The 26,891-nt window shown below is 40.4% G+C and overlaps 3 protein-coding genes and 1 long non-coding RNA gene across 4 annotated transcripts in view; 2 read left to right on the top strand and 2 right to left on the bottom strand.

The window, feature by feature from the left end:
* Window positions 1-8,812: 8,812 nt before the first annotated feature.
* On the bottom strand, window positions 8,813-15,483 carry LOC119651036 (60S ribosomal protein L4). Its single transcript, XM_038054353.1, has 4 exons — window positions 15,338-15,483; window positions 14,995-15,175; window positions 14,566-14,936; window positions 8,813-9,524 (listed from the first exon to the last, which is right to left on the bottom strand). The coding sequence occupies exons 1-4, from the start codon at window positions 15,338-15,340 to the stop codon at window positions 8,859-8,861; spliced, it is 1,221 nt and encodes a 406-aa protein (XP_037910281.1). The 5' UTR covers window positions 15,341-15,483; the 3' UTR covers window positions 8,813-8,858.
* A 186-nt stretch (window positions 15,484-15,669) lies between these two features.
* Window positions 15,670-16,607, top strand: LOC119651037 (pre-mRNA-splicing factor SPF27). Its single transcript, XM_038054354.1, has 2 exons — window positions 15,670-15,927; window positions 15,985-16,607. Exons 1-2 carry the CDS (start codon window positions 15,853-15,855, stop codon window positions 16,561-16,563), a joined length of 654 nt encoding a protein of 217 aa, XP_037910282.1. The 5' UTR covers window positions 15,670-15,852; the 3' UTR covers window positions 16,564-16,607.
* A 3,949-nt stretch (window positions 16,608-20,556) lies between these two features.
* LOC119650755 lies at window positions 20,557-22,368 on the bottom strand. The gene is made up of 3 exons (XR_005249366.1): window positions 22,099-22,368; window positions 21,309-21,945; window positions 20,557-21,246 (listed from the first exon to the last, which is right to left on the bottom strand). It is a non-coding gene; the product is annotated as an uncharacterized LOC119650755 (long non-coding RNA).
* The window catches only part of LOC119650753 (glycerol-3-phosphate acyltransferase 1, mitochondrial), a 44,199-nt gene continuing 38,927 nt past the window's right edge, over window positions 21,620-26,891 (top strand). Inside the window, exon 1 of the mRNA XM_038053847.1 lies at window positions 21,620-21,764. Coding sequence (XP_037909775.1) covers window positions 21,649-21,764 — 116 coding nt within the window. The 5' untranslated portion in view covers window positions 21,620-21,648. The remainder of the gene's footprint in view (window positions 21,765-26,891) is intronic.

Here is a 26,891-nt window from a genome sequence, read left to right as displayed (position 1 = left end):
AGGGAAAACCACTCTAGGACTTTCGGAAAATCGAAGTTTGTTTCGGTTTAAACTATACCTCAATATCTTAAAAATGACGTAGCAAAGTTTCAGGCGCCAGACAAAAAATATAAGTGTCTCAATTGATATCGCGAACTGGGACATCTTTTCTGTTCATCTTAATACGATCCTGAGCTTTCATTTTGTAATAAGTGGCTTCTTATATGGCGGTTATCACCGTTTTCGTCAAATGATTTCCACAATAAGAATTTATTAATCGTAGGGGTATAGACAGATTGGCTCAAACTCCCACCATGTCTTGAAACTGGTATAGGAATATAAGATATGGCCACGAATGTCTCAATCAGTATTTTCAATGATAGATCTTCATGCAAATAGCCAGCGCTATGGGCATGAAAATATAAAACACTGAAGAAGGGGACAGTTGGTCCCCGCAATACGTATTTGTATAGATTAGATACTTTTTAGCCAATAAAAAAAAAATATCTTCCAAGGTAATCTTTCATTTCATGAAAATAAACTCAAACATTTATATGTTGTTATGTTTGCAAGATCGACTCAAAACTCATAAGCAAAATGGAGAAATCCTTATCCGCCGCTTCAAAATAGATGAGAACGAGAAATTTGGCGTCTACTAGCCTCCAGCCAACGAATGGTCACAAGGAAAAGAGTGTCGAATAACCACCACAAAATCGTTAAGGAGTTGAAGTGAAACCCGTCCTAGTGAGTGAGTCCTATTTCACATTCAGAAATGAGTTTTATAAAACAATTTCCGGCCAGCAATGGGTAATCCCCTCTCGCCGTTGCTATGCGAGGCGTTTATGGACAATGTGGAGAACGAACTCGAGGAGGCTGGCCTACTTCCGAGAATCGTGATCAGATTCGTGGGCGATGCATTAGCAATCACCAAATTGAAGAAACAGGAATAATCCTCGAGAAACTCAACTGCGCCCGGTTGAACTTCTCGGGGATCATCGAAAAGGAAGGGGAAAAATAAACGACGTTAGGAAAGTAGACCCATAGGGAAGCCTTCGCATATTGAAAATTCCCCAAAGACACGGCCAACCACTTTTCTAGCTTGGCTGAGCTTTCAGAGAAAAACTAGAAAAGAACCATAATTAGATGATTAGGATACGATAATTACGGAGATACCTTTAAAAAACAGAATGACAATCTCAATAGATAAAAAACTGAGGAAAGGGAGTATTTGTCCCCAAAATACTGCATTTGTATCTATTTTACAAAATGATTAGTCAATAAAGGAATTTATTTTCCTAATCAATCTTTTACTTAAAATTCGGAGTATAATCGATTTATACTTTTTGTGAGAATATGTGATGTCATAAATCTGTTGAGCTAATTGTATTTCATTAATATATTATTGTTGTATAGTACATTCCGAATTTGATACAAGTTTCAGTTTTGCAGACCAGTGTTGTTAGGGAAAAACAATGGATTCCAAGCGAGTGCATTATCCTCTTCACTTTTTGTGGCAAAGATCATTCAATCTAAAATAAACGTTGCGAGTTTTTTCTCACTGCAAATTTTATGCAGTCGCGCGATACATCACAATACGAATAGCGAACAACATAAACAGAGCCGTAGAGAAAAAATCCGGGCGTGGGGTGAAAACTATACGGGCTCCCATATTATCCCTGTTTTTCTCAATGACATTTTTATTGCGGGCCCGGGGGGAATCCCCCGAATCCCCCCCCCCCCCCTCCCAAAAGGAATCTCGACAGGCGCGAGAATACATAAAACAGACTTGGTTCGTTATTTAGAAACATTATTATGAGAGAGAAGCTGTGAAAAGTTTAAAAGAAAAACAAGGAAAAATATGAAAGTTTTATTCTTTTTTATTACAATGACTTTGACATTGTAAAATTTGTACTACATCCATTGCAGCCTGCTTGGATTAGTTTAGTTTAGTTTCTCCAAACATTTTATCTGCCATTGATGGATTCTTCGACCTTTTATAAATTAGCGGATTTTCAAAATTTCGCAAAAATTGTGTTATAAATGAATCGTGGAAAAGTTGCGAGAGAGGCGTCTTCGATGGTATGGTCACGCAATTCGTGCAAACGAGAATTCACTTGCAAAAATTGGTCTGAACATCGAAGTCGATGGTAAACGACCAAAAGGCAGACCTAAGCAACGGTGGCTTGATACGCTGGATTGGATGGGGATTTAAAAGCCTCTAGATTGCACCCAGATCAGGCATTCGATAGAGCCAAATGGCGAAACCGATCACGACGAGCCGACCCCGCTTGTGAACGGGACAAAGGCTGAAGAAAAAGAAGAAGAATCAATTGTAGACGGACTTTCACCACTAATTTTCAAATGACGTATTCCTTGTCTCTTTTTAAACTTATTAAGCCAACCATCATTCGTGTTAAATTCACCAGAAATCTCTTGGAAATCTTTTTTTTGTTTAGCTTTTATTCTACCTCTACTCATTGGGAGACTTCTTGGTCGTCGCTGCACAAATCATCCTATTTATACAATTTCTTATCATACACTCTGACGATTTCCACCAACGATACTTTCCCGATACCGAAGACATCGTTAACTTTCGTTGTCACATAAGAGTGAACAATTTTCTTCTATTTTCTCCACTTATTATGAAAAAGACATATTTCGAGCTGTTTAAGGAACTACTGGAACACGTTGCACCGAGCTATTAAACTAATAGAGTAGGTAGTACGTCCCATGTATATCCTAATAGATGAAGTTATTGCATTAGCAATAAACAATTTGTACTTAAAATAAGAAAAATTGTTTTCTAGAATTCTCTTGAAATCTACGTACCATATGCATCATAGACATGGTTTATCCTATCCTTATTTTACTCGAAGCTTGTATCTATCGTTTGATATTGTAATTTTATTGCCTGTAAAAGGTACAAAGGTTCTAAACAATTTAAACAATATTAAAATTTGTAAAAATTATATTCCCTATTTCGAAGGGTTTGTTGTTCGCTATTTGAGGCTTCGTTATTTCGAGAGTCTACTGTACTATAGCCCCTTTTCATTGAATTAGGACCAGCCATTTTTTGGTGGTCAAAGGGTAGTATAGGTATCAGGGCGAAAGGTGGATTGGTACCCACGATGGAGCATAAAACCTGGGAAACGCCTGCTGAACCAACACCAACAGTTCTACTACCAAACCCTATCTCCACCTCCACGTGGTGACCGCTGAAAGCTCTTTCTTAACGAAAAGCTACAGACGAAGAAAGATGAAGGCGAGTCTCTCGCGCCTAAAAACGGGACACATTGTACCAACCGGTCCTCCAGGTTGGGGGTTGGGTAGGGCTGACAAACCTACACGGAAAACCCAAGTTACGAAGCCAGAACAGGAGCCTCGGACTCTACGGATAATACAACGACGAACCCGCAATGACAAAGACATAACGATTTGCGCATTTTCTCATGGAACGTGCGCTCCCTGTACAGAGATGAAGCTGCCAAGCAGCTAACCGATACTCTGTTCCAATATAGTGCTGATGAAACAGCGTTACAGGAGATGCGTTGGACAAGGACCGGTTTCCTGGAGAAAAGTGACTACACCATATATTGTAGTGGCCATCCAGTAAACAATGTGCTCGGTGTAGGTTTCCTAGCCAGCCAAAAAATTAAACCTGCTGTTATCGGCTTTGAAAACATAAGCGAACGGCTATGGACTCTGCGCTTGCGAGACAAGTTTAGAAATATAAGTCTCATTAACGTTCACGCCCTACAGAGGAGACTGCAGAGTCGGAGAAGGATACTTTCTACGAGGCAGTAGAACGAACCCTCGAAGCCTGTCGCAGATATGATGCCAAAATCATACTTGCGGATTGTCTTACACCAAAATACAAAAGATAACGGACTGCGGATTATTCAATTAGCAGTGTCACACGAAATGGTTATTGGAAGTACCTAGTTTGCGCGGAAAGCGGTCCACAAACATACATGGCCCTCTCCAGATGGGACCACTTTCAACCAAATTGACCACGTGCTGATCGAACGCCGCCACCCCTCAGCCTTGATGAATGTCAGAACATATAGGGGGGCCAATATAGACTCGCATCACTATTTCGTTGGTATGGTGTTTCGAGCTCGAATAACAACACTACCCAGAATCCCCTCTGACAATCAGGTGAGAGTTAACACTGAAGCCATCCACAGCACAGCTCTCCGCAACACCTATAAGAGGGAAATGGATGCTGTAATAACCGCAGTCAACAGAGATCCTGGAGATGAAGCATCAACAAATGATCTTCACAACCACCTGAAGAACGTTATCATTGATACGGCCACAAAGATACTTGGCCCCAGCCGGAAAAAAAGTCGGAACGGTTGGTTTGACGATGAATGTAAGCTAGCTATGGAACGGAAGAATGCCGCATACCGAGTAATGTTGCATTCTCAAAGAACGCGAGCACGCGTAGAACTCCGTCGAGCGGAGAAGCGACTTTACAGGCGGAAAAAGGAAGCCTGAGAGAAACAACAAGTCTGTGAACTAGAAAAGCACAGGGAGCAACCGCATCAGGCCCGGAAATTTTACCAACAAGTCAGCAGGATGAAGCCTTATACACCTCGATGCTCATCCTGCCGAGACATTTCCAACAGAATGGGCATATTGGAGCGATGGGTTGAGTATTTTGATGAGCTATTGAACAACCAGAACTTCGACAAGTTGGAGGTCCCGCCAACTGAAGACGACGGACAAATACTACCACCCCCAAGTATAGGAGAAACAGTCCACGCAATCATAAGTCGCCAGGAGCCGATGGGATTACAGCCGAATTGGTTAAATATGGAGGCGACCAGTTACACCAAGTGGTTCATCAACTTGTGCTCAAGGTTTGGGACAGCGAATCAATGCCTGACGAATCTCAAGGAGGCATTATCTGTATCATACATAAAAAGAGAAACAGTGCAGCAATTATGGAGTATCACGTTGCTGAGTACCATCTATAAGATATTCTCCGTTATCTTGCTAGGCCAGAGTGCCCAATGCGCCCAGAACATCATTGACCCTTACCAAAGAGGCAAAGAAGCAAATCAGTAACAGATCAGATTTTCTCTCTGCGGCAAGCGATGGAAAAACTGTTGCAATATGGACACCAGTTGCATCATCTATTCATCGACTTTAAAGCCGCCTATGATAGCATAGCCAGGGTAAAACTGTACACGGCCATGAGAGAATTCGGTATCCCGACGAAATTGATAAGACTGATTAGACTGACCCTGATTAATGTGCGAGGCCAGATAAAAGCAGCAGGATCACTCTCAAGACAATTGACATCAACAATGGTCTACGACAAGAGGATGCCCTATCATGCGTCCTCTTTAACCTGACCCTTGAGAAAGTGATCCGTGATGCTGAGGTAAATGCAAGAGGTACGATCCTCTTTAAGTTCACCCAACTACTGGCCTATGCTGACAATGCAGGTGGCGCGAGTTCTTGTGCTGCACATCAATGAAGACAAAACAAAATATATGGTGGCAACGTCAGCACCGAAAACCAACAAACCAACAACATCAAATCACACTGGTCAAACGGGTAGAATAAATATAGGAAAATAAAACTTTAAGACCGTTGATAATTTCTCCTATCTAGGGTCGAAAATCACAACCGATAACAACTACGCGCACGGTTGTTGTCAGCCAACAGAGCTTATTTCAGCTTACAAAAACTGTTCCTCTCGAAACGTCTCACCATAGGGTCAAAGTGCTTACTGTACAAGACTGTGATCTTGCCAATCCTGATGTATTCCTCGGAGACTTGGCCGCGTTCAAGAGAAGAATCCTCCGAAGAATTGTTGGCCCCCTACATGAGGATGGACGATTCTGTAGCATACACAACGACGAAATCTATGAGCGAATCCATGACCGTCAGGATGTGGATAAAATCCGGGTCAATAGATTACGGTGGGCGGGTCACATAGTCCGTATGGATGAGGATGATCCAGCCCGGAAAGTCTATAATGACAATATCTATGTTAGAAAACGAAGATAAGGCTGACCCTGCCTGAGATGGAGCGATGGCGTAGGTGAGGACGCCAGACAGCTTTTAGGGATATCGAATTGGTGGACTTCGGCGCAAAACCAGGATGGCTGGAGTTCCTTATTAAGGCAGGCCTAGACCGGATACCGGTTGTTGCGCCGTTAATGATGATGATTTTTTTACAATTCTCTTAGAATTTTATCTGTGACATTCTAGAAATTCGGGTTTTCTTAATTATGGCAATTTTTCGCTGTAACTATAACGATAATAAAAGAAATAATCCTATCAGGAAAATCCCACACGCCTTACCCCTCCGGGACACAGTTCTATTACCTCACGTGCCTACTCCTGTTTTTTCAAATTCTCATAAAGGTATTTAAACTACGGTATTGCATGTTGCGCCCGTCGAATTTACATTGAGAAGTACCGAAAAGTTGTGATTTTAAAGACAAAAGTGATTTTTGTTCTGTAATTTAATTAAATTTGAAGACGGGAAGGTGTAAGAACATTAGCTCTGAAAAAAAGGAGTGTAATGCTGGCTTTATTAAGGACCAACATGTATTCCTTTCGAGATATCGCAAGCAGGGAAAAGGTTTCTTATCAAACAGCGAGCAGAATCAACAGGATAGGCATCAATAATAAAGGGCCATGGTAAAAGGACTCCTAGAAAGGATGGCGGAATTATTGCACAGGCTTGTGAGGAGCATTTTTTTTACTTTAAGCCTCTTCATCAGGAACTCCAAGAAGAGGGAATACACATTTTGGAAATGGCATTAAGAAGTAGGTCATACGAGAAGACCGTCAAAAAGCCAAAGTTAACCGCGAAAATGAAGAAAGCCAGGCAGGAGTTTACAAGGACTATCGCCTTTATACCGTTGCAGTATGGAAAAAGGTAATTGACCTTTGATTTGCACATTTCTATTTATTTTTCTAAAAAGCAAATTTAAAACAAAACGTTTTTCTTTTGCAGGTAGCATTCAGCGACGATTGTAAGTTGCAGGCGGTTACAGAGAGCAGCCAATATATTCGAAGGAGACCATTAGAGCGTTTTAATGAAGGTTATGTTGCGGCAAGAATAAAATATCCGCCAGCAACGACCCTATGGATACTTATCTCCGTCGATGGATCTGGACCCTTATATCTCGTGGAAGAAAGAATGGACCCGTGTCAATACCAGACGGTCATTGCCGACATCTTGACCCATTATTTTAATTACCTACTCTGTATGTGCAGGATGGTGCATCCTGTCATCACGTCAAATCCTGCCTTAATTTGTCAAATACCTGCAATATCCCAATTCTTCCTTGGCCTGACAATGTTTGGAGCCTGTTGAAATCGAAAGTTTATTCCTCTCCTAATCCCACGATAGACGTGCTCAAAACAAAGATCATCTATATCTGGTAAAATAACGAGGATATGATAAACGCTGCTATGAAAGCATGCCAAACAGAATAAGGGTTGTTATTACTGTCAAGAGTGGTTACAAAAAATATTGATATATATATGTAAAAATTTATTCGCTTTTATCGTTAATAAAATAATAGAGAATGCAAAGAAAATATTTTTTATTTTACAACTCACTTTAAAAAAAATTGAAAGAAAGAAAACTGAATTTTGGTATATACGTTATTGGTCCTAATTCGATGAACAGGTTTGTTTCGGCAGTTATAATGGCTTTTTTCCTTAGAGAGGTAGACGAAGTTGAGGCTTTGGAAGTGAACAATTTTTTTAACCAAGGTTTTATCCCCACATTCGAATTTTGGGCGAAATTTAGAAAATGTGGTGAAAGCCCAAAAATACAATGACTTACTGTCACCTTTATGCGACATCATTCGCTAACAATTCATATCATACGTATTTAGCGCAATCAATTTACACGCTATACACACCCGCATATATAATCCACGCTTTGAACTGTAGTCTTATGCTACATCCAAGTGAAGGGCATCCACACAGTCAGACTTTTGCTTCAGTTTTATTTTCATCACACTTCATGTTGTACAGTTGATAGGCTCACCGCAGCAAGCAAAACACAAGCATCCACGACTGTCGACGTCAATTAGTTTCTTTGCGGAACGGTAATGGCCATCATTTTAGTAAAATCGACTACCGAAAATGTCACATTATATGTGACGAAGGTACAAGCCTCACAATTCAAAACAACAGTTGATTTATCGTCCACATTAAATGAGCAGAGCTAGATATAGACTCAAGTGAGCTCTTACGGCCCCCCAACTATCAATCGTCTACACGCTTACCAGAGTCAATCTACTACGATTTGTTGGGCTTGTTATAAGAGTTAAATACCCGCTTGGGTATCAGGTTCCTCAACTATAAGTTAAAATTTGCCCATGATTAATTGCTATCAAAACAATTGTTCCTCGTGACCCATATTCAAATATTCAGGAATAATTCTAATAATGATCAATAGCAATACAGTTTTAGCAATCATGGGAAATTGTTCACTGTGAATAAAGTTATATTTTTTCTGACACAACCAGCGTGCTATTTATTTAGTGTAGTAGAATTGCTCTTACTGCGACATAAAATCATGTTAGGATAAGTAATATATCGCTAAAATCCTTTAATCAATTTTCGAAAGACTCACGAAGTGCTATTCGGAATCGAAAAAGTTCACACCGTCATTTAATTGGAGAAACTTAGAAATTCGGAACGAAACTCTTTTTAATCTTTTTGTTCATTCGCAACGATTCTGAATCTCAATCTCAATGACGACCACGCCTACGGCACGTGATGTCAATGGATAATGCGGCAAAAAAGATCAGCTAAAGGATAATCCTAACAAATGAAACTTCAATACTTATTTATTATTTAACTGTATTTTATAAAATCACGTAATACAGGGATTACTTCTTTTTCTGGGCAGCTTTTTTGGCTGCAGTCTTCTTCTTCCTTTCGGCTAGAAGCTTAACAAGTTGTTTCTTGCGATTTTCAGATACTTTTGTTGCCTTGACAGCGAAGTGATTCTTTGACAAAACAATGTTGCGGCGCTTAGCGTTTTCAAGGGCACGTTGTACTTTCCTCTTTTCAGCAGCCAAAAGTGCACGGCGTTTCACTACTTCGGCATATGGATTCAATCGGATCAGAGCACGAGTGTTGGACAATGGATTGAGGCGACGTACACGACGGAACACCTTCTTCTTGGGGTCGCGCAATACCTTGCGAATTTCGTCAGATTTCAACAAGCGCGACAAATCGGTGTTGGACATTTTTGGTTGTGGAAGATTGTAACCCTTCTTCTTTGTTGATGCCTCTTTCCATGTTCCGAAAAGTTCATTGAGACGCTTGAAGGCAGCTTCAGTCCAGATGACAAACCGACCAACATGACCGCCTGGAGCCAATTTCAACAAGTTCATCTTCTCAACATTCATGGTTTCGACACCTGGGATGTTACGGAACGCTTTGCGAAGACCTTCGTTCTTGGCGTAGACAATCAATGGTCCGCACCTTTGGATGCGACGGCGATCACGCATTTTTCCTCGGCCAGCACGGAATCGTTGCGAGTTGTACACCTGAAATAAAAGTAATTTTTAATTTTCGTGGCAAAATGAATTTGAAACCTTCAATTTAAAGAGGTGGCTAAATTAAACCAACACATGGTATATATATTTCAGTGATTGAAGAAACGGCATATGCACACACGCTTCAAGATTCTCTCATTTACATGACAGCTTGCAAGACTTGCTCAATTCTCTCTCTAATGTAAAGATCTATATAGGGAAAAACTACGTCTTCACAGCGCCTGAAGCCCTAACTATGTTGGATTTAAAACACCTGCAAGGTTGTTGCTCATTCATCTTAAGACGTCAAAACTTGACCGCCAGGAGTTTTACCCATTCGGGTTTAAGACGTGCGTCAAGTTTTTGCTAACGTTCATAGACGACTCTGTCTTGTTTTGAAATAAGTGCCAGGGCAGTCAATAAGAAATTAAATTTATCCCATAAGATCACAATTCTTCAGTTTTAAATAACCATTAGTATTCTGTTCGCGATTTAATTTACGGAAGCTACACGATCTCCGTTTCTTGTGTGAAACACGACCTTATTAATGCCGATTCAATGTCTGTCTGGCACACCCGATTTACTCGGAAACGACTGAACCGATTGTCACGAAATTAGGTGAGCATAGGTGGTCTGTGTGCCACTTTACATGTAATGAGCGGCATCATTTTGCGTTAGGATTATGGAAGAGGCGTTTTTTTTCACAGAATATAATAATATATGGAGCATCAAATGAAATAACTCGATTAGTACTTTTTAAGGTTTTGTGTGAAACAAAACCTTATTAGAATCGAGACGGTGTCTGTCTGTCCGTCTGTCTGTCTGTCTGTCACACCCGATTTATTCGGAAACGGCGGGACCGATTGTCACGAAAATTGGTGAGAGTATGTAATCTGGTGATCCCTTTACATGCAGTAAGTGGCGCCATCTTGTGTTAAGTTTAAGGGGGGCTTCCCGTACATGTGAATGGAGGGTGCAAATTTTTTTTTCACAGAATGTAGTCATGTGGGGTATCAAATGAAAGGTCTCAATTAGTACTTTTCGAATCTGGTTCAATATTTGATATTAGATGAAACATAGGGGAGTGAGGGTTCAAAATATGACCCCCAAAAAGTGTAACAGGTCTCGTTCTCAGAACCTATCCAACCGGAAAATCCGAAAAAAATCACAGTGGTGCATCTCTATGAAATCTAGGCCTCAAAATATATCCGGTTCCGATACCTGCACAAATAAAGTTAATAACAGTATATTTCCACATTTTAGAAATTTACCGGGCACCCCCCTTATGTTCATCCCAGAAGTACAAAATTTGGCATGCGTGTAATGAAGAATATAATGCACAGTTTGGTCAAGTTTGAAGAAAATCCAACTATTACTAACAAAGTTATAGGGGGTGAAACTTTACAATTTTTTGTGAATTTCGTGCACTCTACAACCCGCATGACGTCATCATCACATATCAATTCGTCAATACCACAACGAAATGAATTCTTATGAATTGGGTCGCAGGCAATTATTTTGGTCTAGTTTTTTAGTTATTTGTCAACCCACATGTGTGTATGTAGGTATATAATATATGCGTGCTAATGAACTTTGCGGGTAATGCCTAATTCAGTTAGATATAAGACCTAAATCGGAAATATGGGTACGATAAATTTAGATACGTGCATATATGTGTACAGTAGGTAATAGGCAGTTTGTTTGTTTAGGGTGAGCGTGATATCTATGGCTCTAATATGTACGTATGTCTCGTAGTTTGGAAAAATATGAAGGATTATGTTGGATTTGTAACTATATACGGACAGAAAAATGTGCGTCTCTTACATAAGATGAACACAAAACCTTTATACCCGAAGCGCGAGCTTCCGTTATTCCGACTTGTTGAAACTAATCTTATTTTAGATATCGGATGAAACGTAGGGGAATGAAACAGGTCTTGTTCTCAGAACCTATCCAACTGAAAAAACTGAAAAAAATCAGTGGTGCAACTATATGAAATCTAGGCCTCAAAATGCATTCGGTTCCGATATCTGCAGAAACATAGTTAATAATTTTATATTACCCCCTATTTTAGAAATTCACCCGACAACCCCTTAAGTTTATCGTAGAATTACAAAACAGTATAGGCGTTAATATAGGACGTAATCCTGGAAAATTTGAATGCAATCTACTATTTACAACGTTCTAGAAGGTTAAAGTTTCGCATTTTACATAAATTTACTGCACTCTAAGACGTGACGTAGGTAATGTACAATACAAGGACAGAGAGATGCCTTAGATCAATTAGATGCGTACATATATATGTTCGCATCAGTATACGATATAGGCAATGTCTGTTTGTTTAGGATGAGCACAATGTCTAATATGTATGTAAATATTTATATCTTGGAGTTTGCCAATATATGAATAAAAAAGTGCATTCTCAACTATGGATGGAGTGCATAGAGTTGCTCATATAAGAACACAAAACCTTTATACACGAAGCGTCGAGATTCCGGTATCCTCATTTGTTTTCAGTTTCTCCACTTCACCCACTTCTTCCAACAACATGGCAAGATTACCCAAGATTCCTAAACATTCCAGTATTAATGACAACACAATTCAAAATGTCAAATCAACATAACCGAATTTTCATTAAGATTCTACCATCCGGAGCCGAGAGCTAAAGATTGAGCGAAAGTCGAACATAGTTCATTTGGTACATTCCCACGCAATGAGAGAAGTTTTTTTCCACGATTTTCAAATTCTCGATGATTCCTTCTCTGGGATCATATCAATCCCACCAAAATAGTGATTGCGTACATTTCTCATTGGTTAAAAATGTTGGTGCAACCAGGAATTCCGAGTTTTGGGAACGATATAGATCAAAACGGAGGATGGCGAATCTTATCTGCTGCAAGGAATAATTGTCAGATTTGAAAGAAAAGTTTACAAATTTTCCGAAATTTATCGACTCATTCATTTGAAGATACAACTACTGTGATTGCAATCATTTTTGTATTCTGATGCAGTTACAGCAATCAAGCTGGGTGATTGAAGCGATGAATAATTCATTTGGAACGTCAACGCGACTCGTTAATTCAGGAGAGTTGGTAGATTCACTCAAATCAGCACTTGCAATGCCAGCATGAACAAGTCGGAAAACCGGAAGCTGGACGCTTCAAGTACGAAAGGTTTTGTGTATTTCTTAGTACGTAGCACGTATAATATCCATATATTATGTGAGAGCATTCACTTTCGGGTGATATTGACATTCATAGTCTTCAATTTTCAAAGAAGAAACAACTTTCATGTATTACAACTTTGTTGGTAATAGTGCGATTTCCACCAAACTTGGTAAGATCATGCTCTATAGTCTAGCCTATCACTACAAAAATCGCGGTGATAGCATGAACGTAATGGGGGTTTTGCAGCCAATTGCTAAAAGTTATAGTAATATACTATTATTAACTTTATTTGAACAGATATTGGTATGGAAGGTATTTCGGACCCCAGGCACCATATAGTGTCAGCCTCCTGATTTTTTTCAGATTTTTCGGTTGGAGAGTTTCTGAGAATAGCCCCCTTAAAGAAATGATTACTTTCAACCCCCGCACTCTCCACCTTTCCAACAAATGTCAAAACTAACACCGGCTTTGAAGTACTAATCGAGACCTTTAATTTGAAACCTCACATGACTATATTTGATGAAAAAAATGTACACCCCCTTTGCATGTATGGGGACCCTCCCTTAAATTCGACGTAACAGGATGTAACTCACTGCGTGAGCGTTCACAGTTTCTACCTTTGTACCAAATTTGGTGTTAATCGCTATAACCGGTTCCGAGAAAAATGCGTGCGAGGGACAGACAGACAGACGGTAAACCGATTTTAATAAGGTTTTGTGTTTACACAAAACTAATGAAGTGCAGAGGGTTTATCGTAGATCAGGACACACTCAAACAGAAACTCCCTGCCGTATACAATGGGTTTCGACGATATACTTCAGATAGTAACTTCCGCGGGGAACTAATGGAACTTTCTCAACTCTTCCCATCAGAACGTCCAGGCAATGCAATTCGATAATGGAAGCAAATGAATACTGGGATGGTCGGTTTTTGGACACAGGGCCTATACCATCTGTTCAATGTTATATTCGGATTGAATTTGGTTTGGATAAGTATTGAATCCAAGCCAACTATAAGGGCCATCATGTTATGACCGAGGCAGACTTCCATGTCTATCTAGAAATCCACGCTCGAGTTTGGAAGTTTGATATAATGCTCTGCTATCAAAATTCATGCTACATTGGAAGCTGGGGCTCCACAGAGGACTCTGCGATGCGAATCTCTTTGCTTAGACAGAGGGATTTATGTGTGCCATCTAGGACGGTGTAATCGCCATCCATTCATATGGAAGACTGACTATGAAAGAAGAGATTGAGAAAGATCAGTGCAGAATGTATAGTTCGGGGTAAGGAACATTCGACTGTCTCATTTTAACAAAGTTGCAAGCTGGAGATATCATGCAAATATGTGGGCAAGTTGCGATTGCTTGCTCGAATTCATTAACGATTGCTAGAATATCAAAGAACTTTAATATTTGTGGAGAGAGTCTCAGATTGACAACCAGTTACATTGTCTGGCGGCGCTTCAGGTATAAAAGATTTTGTGGGTTTTTATGTAAGAATATTTCGGTGCACGATGGGTCCGTTGGCCACCCTCTGGCTCATCAACGTGCAGTCGTATCTTGAGACCACGTTGATTTCGTTTCACAATAACATGAAACTAAACAGTTCGAACAAATCAGGGCTCTCTAATCTCAATTTTTAAACGAAATGACAAATTAATAATGTAACTGACATTGCCATCGTCGAATTAAGGATATGCGCAATTGAAAAATTTCCCGAATTACGAAAAACACATTACGACACAAAAAGTGAGCAGCTGCGTTTGGAAAGTTGCAAATTACGATATTGAATTTACTAGTCGATGATCAGTTATCCGAACTTTCACACTTCGCGGCCTGTGCAACCTTTCACGTTCCTCATTTCAAAAGTAAACCAAACACTCACCTTCTCAATATCGGCCCAGATTTTCATGCGCCTCAAAAAGATGACAGCTTGCTTGGTCTTCTGCAGCTTTTGCACTTCATCGGAGACTACCAAGGGAAATTCAGAAACTCCGTCAATGATGTGGCCCTTGGACTGCACCAAGGCTGGCACCCCAGAGGCTGCGATGGCCGAAACCAGGGCGTAGCGACGTAGATTGATGTTGATCTTCCTGTGCCACCTTCTCCAGGGCTTGGTTGGGGCGAACATTCGACCACCACGACACATGTTGCCGAAAGCACCCTGGCCGGAACGATGAGTACCGCCACCTCGGACACGGGGGATACGAGCGACAGCACGACCGGTACCCCATGATTCAGCAGAGGTTTGGTGACCTGCAATTACCACTCTTTTAGCAAACGCCACACGTTGTAAATATTGCAAATTCCTAACCTGCTTGTTCGCTCACCGCATAGGGTTGTCGGCGATTGCGGCGCACCAACTGATGCACTTCATTCACGACATCTGGGCGAATGGGAGCCTTGAAAACTGCTGGGAGGCAGATGCTCGTATCCTTAACAGGCTCGTTTTTCTCCGAATAAACGGTTACGAGCGGGCGCGCGGCTGATAGACTCTAAAAACAGAAATTTTAAATTCAGTTGACATTACAAAAACAACCACGAAACACGTGTCCCAAGACTTTTATAAAAATGACCCACTAATTCACAGAAACACTATTATAAAAGCACTCGGACGAAAGGGATTCCAATGCAGCCAATTAAAAACAAATACTTGCCATTTCACTATGTTTTATCCACTAAATTTACAGTTTTTTGATTACTGCAAGTAAAAGGACGTCCGCCATTAAATAACAGTGGACTCTAAAAAGACAGATGCTTGCCGGAAACCCAATCAGCTTCAATTGGACATTCAGTTACGCCGCAAGATGGCAGTTGTTTGAGTATGCACAACAGCATTAACATTAGATTTAATAAAATAACTCAATGAAAGTGAAAACTTAATGTAAATTTCTTACGCGCCAGCGTATTCCGGAACAAAATAGCCGACATTAGTTTTCAAATTTGAGAGCAATAATTACAAAATAATTTGTAATGAAATAAAGTATGTCCTGTGGCAGCAGTGACCAGTTAATGGAGAACACAAAGTGTAAACCAATCAAGCGTAGGAAGCAACAACGAATGTGATTGTCAATTGGAGGTAAGAAGTAAGCGGATTTGACGTGTGTGTTGTTTGTTTACTTCCTGACGGTTTTCACGCTTGGGGATTTATTTCTTGAAGCACAATTTCATCATGGCAGGCGAGGTAACAGTAGATGCACTGCCATACATTGACCATGGTTACGACGAGACCGGTGTTCGTGAAGCGGTAATACAAGTATTTTAAATTGCTTTGCCGTTTTTCTAATTTCGTCGATTTCCTCAGGCCCTCGCTATGGTGGAGGAAGAATGTCGTCGTTATCGTCCAACCAAAAACTACCTAGATCACCTTCCCCTGAACACATCATCCTTCGAAACACCTATGTTAAGCTACGAGTTTGAACGCATACAAAGCAGAGTTCCCATGGAAACCCTAAGCATGAAAAGGTACGAACTTCCACCACCTCCGGCGGGAAGACTCTCCGAGATAACGGCCTGGGCAGAATCCGTGGATAATTCAATGGCACAACTTGAACATCAGGCGGTCCGCGTTCAAAACCTAGATTTGATGCTGGAGTACGGAACAGAGTCGTGGAAAGCGTACTTGGAGGTGTTCACGGCGCTATTGGCCAAGGCCCAGATCCAATTGCAAGCACTCAAAAAGGAGATTCAGGACGTGAATTGGCAACGAAAACTTGCCCAAACACAGGCCGGTGACAAACTGCGGTCGCTGGAGGCACACTGGGTCATGCTTGTTTCGAAAAATTATGAAATTGAAGAGGAGTGCGCTGCGTTGGAGAAACAAATTGAGGAAATAAAGGCGAAGATGAAGAAGCGGAATGAAAGCGCGGATAACGGAGATTAGTGGATTGTTTTTAAATTGTTTGATGAGTAAAATTACCCCTTACAAGCAAGCTTGGAATAGTTTTTTTTTATTTTCTTCGTAAATTCAAACTGTGAAGGGCAAATTCCAACCAGACTAATTGAATTTATTTTATGACAGGAAATCGGTACTTCGCTGAGGTAGTAACACTCATGTGAGCTGAGGGTGGTAGATTTCAATCATAGTATTCCCTTTGTAAATGGCTTGGCTTTGATAACATCGAGAATGAACTACGGTATCGCGGCTAATTTCGGGAAGTGCAGTGCAGTGACGAAAGGGGATTTGATCGCTGCCTTATTCCGCACGAAAAAACTTGCAACTGATTGTAAAATTCCAGAGGCATTACCGTCAGCGGTAATAAGGCCTTCTTTATTACCGCTGACGTTCCCTTATGTCGCCTTGTGCGGAAGACGCGGAATGGTTTAACCTCTTTCCTAAAATACCTCAGTTATGCTATGCTCTGTTTGCTCTCGGAATGAAGATAAACACTATCAAAACCAAGCTTCTCCGTATGACTGGTCATCAAGCTCTTTCTAAAAGACAGAACTCCGATAGTGCTCTATTTTGCACATCTTGGTTTCTCCCGGTTACCCGATGCATTAGCAGAGCTAAATCCCCCTTTGCTGTTATTTTCTTCAGCTTTTGTCCCGCTCACAAGCGGGGTCGGCTCGTCGTGATCGGTTGCGCCATTTGGCTCTATCGAATCTGCGTGGAATCTCGAGGTTTTTAAATCCCCATCCAGCGTATCAAGCCAGCGTTGTTTCGGCCTACCTTTGTGTCGTTTACCAACGACCTCGATGTGTAGACCGATCTTGACAAGTGAATAGTCCAACGCAACATCTTCGTCTCCATTACCGCAAAACGCCGTTCATGTTCTTTTATAGTCGGCCAACACTCAGAACCATAGAGAGTGACAGGACGGACGACATTGCGGTAAATTTTAGATTTGAGACTTTCGTTGATACGTCGATCACAAAGAACACCAGTTGTGGAGCGCCACTTCATCCAGGTTGCCTTAATAGGTGAAGCAATTTCATAATGCAGTTCTCCATTGGCTGATAGCGTTCAGCCGAGATATTTAAATCGCTCAGTTCTGGGCAGATCACTGTCGCTGATCCCCGCTGGGGATCGGTCGTCAACAACTCAGTTTTGTTCAGATTCAGTCTGAGACCGTATTGCATGGAGCGATCATTGCATTTTTGGAGAAGTTGCTCAAGATCATTTTTGCTATCAGATGCTAGGAAAACATAATCTGCATAAAGCAGTGTTCGTGTGGCACACAGTTAAACGCTTTCTCTAGATCCAGAAATGCAATGTAAGGAGGGCGACGCTTCTCACGGTGTTTCTCCATGAGTAACCGTGCAGTATTGCGTCAGATTTTTCTAAAATCGGGAAACACAATTATCTCAATACCAACATCAAGCTGAGACTGCTAATGTTCTTTCTATGTTGTTATACGGGGGTAATACATGGAGAGTAACCTCCACTATTACTCGAAAGCCACAAGCCTCCGTCAACACTTGTCTGTGTCTCATCATCAATGCACTCGGACCGAGAAAATTTCAAACGAAATGCCGTAAGTGCATTGTGGGCTATACCATACAATGGAATCCACAATCTCAAAGAAACGTTATGTGTCTAGAACGACCCACCGTAAAAGAAAGCCTGGAAGTATAATTTCGTTGAGCCGCGGCTAATCATGCGTCTGTGTGGTAGACACGCTGTGCTCTATTTAGGAGATATTGACCAGCATTAATATACCTTTCAGTTGGTCTGAGTTAGGGTGGTATTATGTGAGGCGGTTTAATTTGCCTCAACAGTCGCACACGAACCGACTTGGATATTATTCTGAATGAGCGCTGCCTCACAAAGTAATGCGAGCAAGGCTGGAAATCTTAGGAGAAGAGTAGTTCAAACGAGCTACTGAATTGAACTCGAGAACTGGTTGTACCTACACCAGAGACGGAATCGGCACACAGTTGCATTGCGCATCTTTATTGTAATGGTTCCCATTTGAGGGATGGTGTTCTTTCCTTATACCAGTAAAAAACTTTTATTTCCTCCAAATGCGCATTTCGGTAGCCACCTGCTATCTTCTTCTGTGGGATATAAAAAATAATTTAATATATTGCAATTTTAATAGCCCATATCTTAACCTCTTAAAGTTTTGTAATTTGAATATCTTAACATTTTTTATTAGTTTAGTTACTTTACTTAATTTACTTTATTTTAATTACTTGGCTTTCAAGGTTTGGATATTCCAATTTGAAATTCAAATTTGAATGTTCAGGCTTCGGCCCAAAGTATGGGTGGATTTACGCTCAATATAAATCGCAGTCATGTCGTGTTCTGCGAATTATATTAAGGAGCATTTAACATTTGCAAGCCGCTTTGGACATGCTGCTCCCAGGACAGAGGTCAGGCAGCGTTTGACGATTTGCCTCTGCCCTGGTAAGAAACCGTAAATATTTTTGAAGTTTGTGTGCTAAGCCCTAAACGAGGGGTCCGTGGACTAAAAAAGAGGGAGTAAGTTACTGTCCATTTGGTCGGAAGGGAAGTTTATCGGTCCGGCTGTCCTGCTCTGCTTTGCCGCGCTACATGGCTGACGGAATTGGTTTTCTGGGAAGAGAAGGGGAGCTGGGCCGACCATGGGAACCGCATGAGGTCCTTTGTTCCACACAACACCCGTAACTGGCCCGTGGAAATCGTGTTCTCGCGACTTGTCCTGAATATGTGGAAAGAACGTCTCGTGAAAATCCGTAGAGCACACGTGAAAATGCAACAAGCATTTATTCAAATGTATCGGTATTTGTATCGGGTACATCAAGCATATCGTATGAAGGTTTCTCAACACTAAGAGGATCAATCGGTCCACGACCCTTTTGCCTAGAGAAGTGAGGTAAGCCGAACGCATACATTCGGAATTGAATAAGAGATGCAAATGCATTCAGCAATTTACTGGAGGATAAGTCTCTTTTTATCAATTTTATGTATTCCGAGATACACTTGTGATGCAAATTTTTAAAAATTTATAGCTTAATAATGCGGGCATCATAATAATTATGTAATCGCAATTACACTACTGACGATGGGTGCAAAGCGTATAAGTAAGGACACAAACAGACTTTTGCTCGTACGCTCTGACGAATTAGATAAACACGTTAATTGATGGCCATGTGATACTGAAGAGGCACTAAGTATGTACAATTGCGATAAGGTGCGGAGCCAGCCCGAAAACGAAGGCAAGCGACCACCAACTGATTTCGCGAAACGAGCACCTCTCTAGTTTCGCACATCCAGAAGGCAGCTCCTAAATCTATTCCTTATCGTGAAGTTACCAATTTAATTAGATGTACGTTGTCGGTCAGTTGAAACTCAACTCATTTTATGACCACTGTGCTCGAATCATGTGCCATTAATAACGAGGTGGTGGAAGCTGCAGAAAGTCCAAACCTCTCACATTACAGTCCCCAAGACCATGTTTCAATTCTAAACCCTCAAGGAATGTGTTGTCAAAGTCTATCGTAATCATCCATCACGAGCGCAATTTCACCTTCCCTGAACTTTGTTGAATTGCTTATAGAAAGCGTCCTTGTCCTCTGTATCGGAAGTCTCCGCTGGTACGCAACACTATACTATTGAAATGTTCCTCGTCTTCATCTAAACTGAACGATAATGTTATGACAGACCGTCCGTCTATCGTCTCAATTCGAACTGATAGGCTGTGGGGCCCTTTACTAACTACATTAACAATTCGAAGTTGAATAAGCCTCATTACTTTCTTCTGTGGCCGACTGGTTTGTTTCATTTTCTAGGAAACTATTAGTTAGGAAGTTTCGGTTGACCTGATATGAATGACTTATTCCGCGAATACAATTACCTGCTTCCAAGCTAATAACTTATGCAGGCTCTATATGTTTGTCGCTTGCCGCAAACTCCAAACTTCAACAAATCATTGGCGAACCAAACATCGACTTTTCTTACCGTATCCATATTTTATTGACAATATTTTCTGCAAGTGTTAACAAATAAATAATACAATAATTGCTTGTAGTTTCCATAACGCAAAAGACTAAATTAGTCGAATCAGAGATGGTCCTATAGTTATGAAACGCACCTTAAAATACAAAGACAAAAGGAAAAAGGTACTCTGCTATAAATATATTATTAAAGAGCGAATGTTGAACGACAAAAGGGCAGAATGTCGATTTGATGGACTTTGACTGCGAGAGAGGCATCGCGCTTGCAGAATACCAAGTCATAAGTAGCGTTTTGTTGTGTGTAAACAAAAGTAATTCATTTCCTACAGTGATAGTGGAAATATTTTCCGAGACGCAATTACTTCTTGAGGAGTGATGATAACAGGCCTACTCTCCCTTATTTGCCAACAAAAGAAACATCTTGGGGAATTGTTTATATGGTTCTGGTTAATTTTCACTAATTGTTTATAAATAGGACGTAGTCCATACTCACATCCACGTTTAAGACCACGTTTAACCAGATGAGAAGAGGTTTCTTCCTTTGGTAATGAGCGGGAAGACGCGCTGTCATATGAGCTTGATTGCCCACAAGTCAAAGCAATCCCTTCAAGAAGCTTGTTGAGCCGAAGCTGACCCTACGCCATGTTCCCTCTGAGGACCGCGGCTGCAGCGTTCGCTTTCCTCCCTGCAAGTAGAAACCACAATTACCCGCTGCTGACGGCATGCAAGATGAGCGTCTTCAATTACCCGCTCCCGAGTCGCGCCACATCGCCTGATTATTTACGCTCCGAAGCGTAATCAATATCAATCTACACCGCGTACAATTGCGAGCTTTCGCCCGCCTCGAGCACTTGTTGAGATGATAAAAGAATCTGAAGCAACAAAAGTCCGTCGCCCCCGACTCAGCTCATTCATTCGCGCTTCTAAGTGCCATTAAACAAACATTCACAACAGCTGGCGGAGGTCCGGGCACAGTGGTCAACGGCGCGAATTCGTGGGTTCTTTGTTCCTTATCAGTGAGTGAGTGAGTGCACGGGAGCAGCCTGCCGAGCACGTTTACTGTTGCTCTAGTCACCAACGCACGGAAATGGACGTGCTGCAGAACTTGTCTACGGGCCGCATGGTGGTCGAGCGCTCGCTCGTCGAAATAGTCCAAGTGATCTGCTTTGTTTTCGTCGTGCTCTACGCCTGCGTGCGGATTAGGTAAGTCGGTGGCCAAGGTGGTTGCCAAGACCTGGCATGCCTGAACTTTGAGTGATTCGTCATCGCCGGCGATGGCAATTTACGGCATTTGCGTATGAACCGTTCCAAGTTCAATGTGATAAAATGTAAATTTATTGTGGGCACTTAACTGGTATGTGACAGATTACAGTTGACGCTTTCCCTAACAAAGAACAACAATCAGTTGGTGATAACGTCAACAAATTTCTGGGCGCAAAACAAATCATTTAAATATAAATCAAATCCATGATAAGTTTGTCTATAAACATTGATTTGCCTATGTATGTATGAGTGCTACGCCATATATGAAACATACTAAACGCTACAGACACTCGTATTTAAATACGCAAATAACGGACGACATTAAATGATCCATCCTCTGGTAATTAGGTGGAGGTCGCGAGCCACATTTCCTCTTATGCGCAAAATCGCTAACGAACAGACCAACAATTACAGGCACTCATCATGAACGTTGGGGCACCCTAATTATTTCGCAATGTCCGTAGTTCGTATGTACGAAAGCACACATGATTACATGGAAGAGAAGGCAAAGCACTTGTAGCACTTACTGACTTACACAAAAGACAAGATAACACTAATCTTCTTTTCAATCGATTTGTTCCCATGAGTGGCTCATTATCAATTGCTGAATACTAAAAAACTGCAATAGAAAAAGGAACCAGCGTCTCTTCCGTAATTCATCTTTTGTTGTTGCTCCCTTGCTCGAATGGGTTCTGCGGCATTTTGAATTGATTTAATAACAATAGCAATTGACAACATGACCCTGTAAATCGTGCACAGTAAACCCCTTAGCAGTGACTAAAATGCAACTATCTGGTAGCATGGAATTCTGTTCTACAATACAAAACTTCCCACTATTCTGCTCGCGACAGACATTCAGATTCCCCTTAAGGACTAAAAGTAAATGAACCACACAAATTAAGAGCATGTAAACCTAATAATTTATGACGTAGTATTAGTATATAGTTGTGGGCTTTGCAAAACCGTAGAGAGAAAGTTTGGTCCGGGGGTGAAAATTGTGCGGACCACCCTATTACGCCATGCCATGTAATGCTCCCTTTTCTCCTATTTTACACGTTATAATCTTAGAATTTATTTTTGGGAGAGTTCAAAAATACGCAGTTTTAAGTTTTTAATCAAAAAAAAAAAAAAAATTCTCTGCATTAATTGTTAAAATCGTGTGTATTTCACTAGATAATCAAATGAAGAAGTGACAGTAAGATTTTCAAGTCGATGGGATCAAAGTCTAATTAGCGATATGGTGTGCCGCGTTGATGCTACAAACTCCTAAGATCATGAATGCGGTGGTAAGAGCAGAGGAGCAGAATCCATCCGGCTCAGATCTCCCATCCTGCAGCTAGAATTCTTTCTGAAGTCCCAAAAGAAAGGTTTACCTAGTAGGGTTGGATAATTATAAAGGAAGTACCTGAGGATTTCCCCTTCTTCTCCGCACCCTCGGTAGAGCGGGGGGGGCAGTGCCCTGGGTAGGCCGTAATCTTGTCATTTGCAAGTGTCTGGCGTTTGGCTGAAAAATCTTCGAGTTCTACTGTTCACCGATTTCGAAAACATGTTTTCGAGAAAAATTTTTGAAATCATAAAGGTGACCATGCAATGCTGCGTCTAGTCCGATACTGAAAAATGAATGCCTGGCAGCTTGGATGCGGGTTTCTTCTTTGGGGATGTTCTAGAAAAACTTTTTTAAAGAATATTTCTAAGTTGTTTTTGTGCATGAACGTTATTAAATATGAATCTGAAAATGATTTATTTTAAGCCAAAAAACAAGTCGGGAAATTTGAAGCTAAACGCTTCAGGTACGGAAGATTTTGTGTATTGCTTGTATAAGTATATTTAAGTCGGCATTTATCTCGTTTGTACCTAGCTCGTAATGTTTTTGCATTTCGCTTGTCAAACCCTTCACTGTCAGTATGATACTGACATTCGAAGTCTTAGAATTTAAGATAAACTTAAGGATAAGTCCCCAGTCAATTTCTAGAAAATATGCTTAAAATAAATATAACAATATATCGAATTGGTGGAACCGGAATGTCTGACTTCCTTATTAAGGCAGGCCTAGACCGGATACCGGTTGTTGCGCCGTTGTTGATGATGATGATAACAATATACCATTATTAACTTTATTTAAACAGATATCGGTATGCAGAGTGTTTTGAGCTTAGATACTATGTGCATTGGCCATCATATTTCTTTTCAGATATTAGGGTTGGGTAGTTTCTGAGAACGGGTCCTTGAAGTAACTGACTCTTTTCGGACCCCCACATTGCATCGCTTTGAAACTAATGTCGAAACTAATATCAGTTTCGAAAAATACTGGTCAAGACCTTTCATTTGATGCCTCACTTTCCTTTTGTATGTATGGGGAGCCCCCGTTAAACTTAACGTGAAACTATGTTCATACATACGATGAGGTCCCATCTTTCTACCAAATTTCGTATCAAAAAGAGTAACCATTACTGAGATACACAATAGTATGCATGTAAATCGTTATTTCGGATTATTTTCTTCTTTAGTGAGTGTGCAGTTCGAGTAGTACAGTTTCCTCTTCAATGGCGTTATGTTCCAAATCGAGGCTTGCCTTGGCTGATGTACACTCTTCAATTATCGGTCTATTGGTTGCCTCAGTGGACAGTATATTCATTCCTTATAAACTCAAAAATTTATTTTTCAAAATTATGAAGCTGATTTCCGAACAGAATTATATCTATTTGGAGTAATTTTTGAGGAAAAATGATTTTCGTTTTCTACGTTATATGCAAAATTTAATATATGTACCTTTATTTATTTGCGGAATATTGTTCTGAACATATGTCAGTAGTTTGAAATTAAATTCACTTTTCTGTTTTTTTTAAAAATTATTAAGGGGATATCATTTTCATGCTTGTAAGATGATTCATCTTTATTAAAACGACGTCCGTAATATTTTATCGAAATAGTCTACATTTTAAATGCAGCATCTTCTCTATTCAAATCTGTGGCCTCTATTGCATTAAAATACTAAATTTTCAATTTTTTTTTTATATTTTGCCTCTTCGTCATCATTGTTCCAGAGAAGTCTGAAATATCTTCGCATTAGAGATTATCGTCCTCATACCAACCTTGGATATCTTTCGTAGAAAGTTCTTAAGGTTTATTGTAGTACGAAATCAAGTATGAGTGCAGGGATTATATAGAAATCCTACTATTAGTAACAATGTTATCATCATCGGTATCCGGTCTAGGCTTACCTTAGTGAGGAACTCCAGAAAACCCGGTTTTGCGCCAGGGTCCACTAATGCAGCTGTCTGGCGTCCTGACCTACGCCATCGCTGTATTTGAGGCAAGGTCTACTCGGAAAGTCTATAGTCCTTATAGACGGATGGATGGATGGATCACCCTTACCCATAGGGATTAGGTGCCCCGCCCACCGCAACCAGATTTTATCCACAACCAGATGAACAATGTTAGAGTAGGTAAACATTTTCTGTTTTAAAATTAATATTCATTGTTTTGTATATGAACTAAAGCGGAAATTATTTAACTGCTTATATGCAAATGTGTATAGATGATACCCTTAAACAAATGAATTCTAGGGCTAGTGCTGAGATCGCTGTTATAAATCTTCTTCTTTTTTTTCAGCCTTTGTCCCGTTCACAAGCGGGGTCGGCTGTTATAAATCTGCAGATTTATAATAGCTTATCGAATAAGTAGTGAACCATTGACTACAATATTGTATTATACAAATAGAACAAGGATACATCATCCAGTGAGTTAACCCAGCTAATAAGTTTATACCCAAAACCATGTGCCTATGCATAGAAATGAATTACTAAGCTGAGCCCCGTCTGCACAATAGGTTACTAAGGCATTAAAGTTCTCCAAAGATTTTTTTATCTTCTTAATAATTACTCCAATTAACTTGTTCATCATATAAAACTGCGCACTTGAACTGCGTAGCGACGGGCCTGGTCTCATGTTTACGTATACATACAATAAACCACCAATTAGGTTCTGGCATGCTGTATTATTCAGTAACATTTCCGTTCAGTAACATTTTTCCGTACCTTATCTCCATATGTGTCGATGCAGGTATCGCACACAGATTGAATTTTGATGCAATCCTTTGATAAAATCTGACTGACAAAGTACAAAGTTCTTATCAGCATTGCGTGTGATTTCGATTCTTAAATAATGCCTAATCTCATCAAGATTTTGCAATTCGAACTTAACAATTGCATAATATCTTTAATCCCCAATTGCGGTTTTTTTTTTCAAATTAACTTTGATGCAATTTAGTTTCACTCAAAATCCCACCGATCGCTTGTTTCCATACTCGCGCCGCCTGTTTTGGGCTTGAGCCTGCATCCTTCAAAAAGTCTCGACCCTTCGAGAATCTTCGTACTCTTGTTTAGACAGTTGGTTTTCAAAATTACCAGGACGTAATTTTTATGGTTTATGCCACTATTTTTTTTTTGTTTGCGTTGATCTGTATACCAATTTCTTCTGCTAATTTCTCACAGTTTATACAAATTTCTTCTATGGGAAAGGGGGGGGGGCAAGATTTTTTTTACAGAATATGACCATGGTACCGCACACATAAATAAAATAAATAAAAAGGCTCAATTAATACTTTTCACACACAACACAACACACACAATTACTATAATATATCTGCTCAAATATAGTTAATAATAGCATATTACCATATTTTAGAAATTTACATGAAAGCTTCTTTTAAGCTCATTTTAGAAGCATAAAATTTTGCATCAGTATAAGTGATATTAATAATAATAATAATCGTTGGCGCAACAATCCATATTGGATCAGTGCCTCGAAATGTATTAGAGCACTTCATTCAAGACCGTAACGGTACACTACAGGATTACAGTACCCTGTAGGAGGCAATGTGGTCAGCATTGCGCTCGCCCGAGATTATTATCCTGATTTGACCCAGGTACTTATTCACAGCTGAGTCGATTGGAATCCGACGTCAAATTACAAATTGAGATTTGAACCGCGATCTTCCGTGCGACAACCTAGTGCACTAACTACTGAGTTATCCGGACACAAGTGATATTATTGGACATAATTCTC

This window comes from Hermetia illucens, chromosome 3 (genome assembly GCF_905115235.1).
Source record: "Hermetia illucens chromosome 3, iHerIll2.2.curated.20191125, whole genome shotgun sequence".
Lineage (NCBI taxonomy): Eukaryota > Metazoa > Arthropoda > Insecta > Diptera > Stratiomyidae > Hermetia > Hermetia illucens.
The sequence above is the reverse complement of the archived record's forward strand: the minus strand, read 5'-3'. Positions and strand labels throughout refer to the sequence as shown.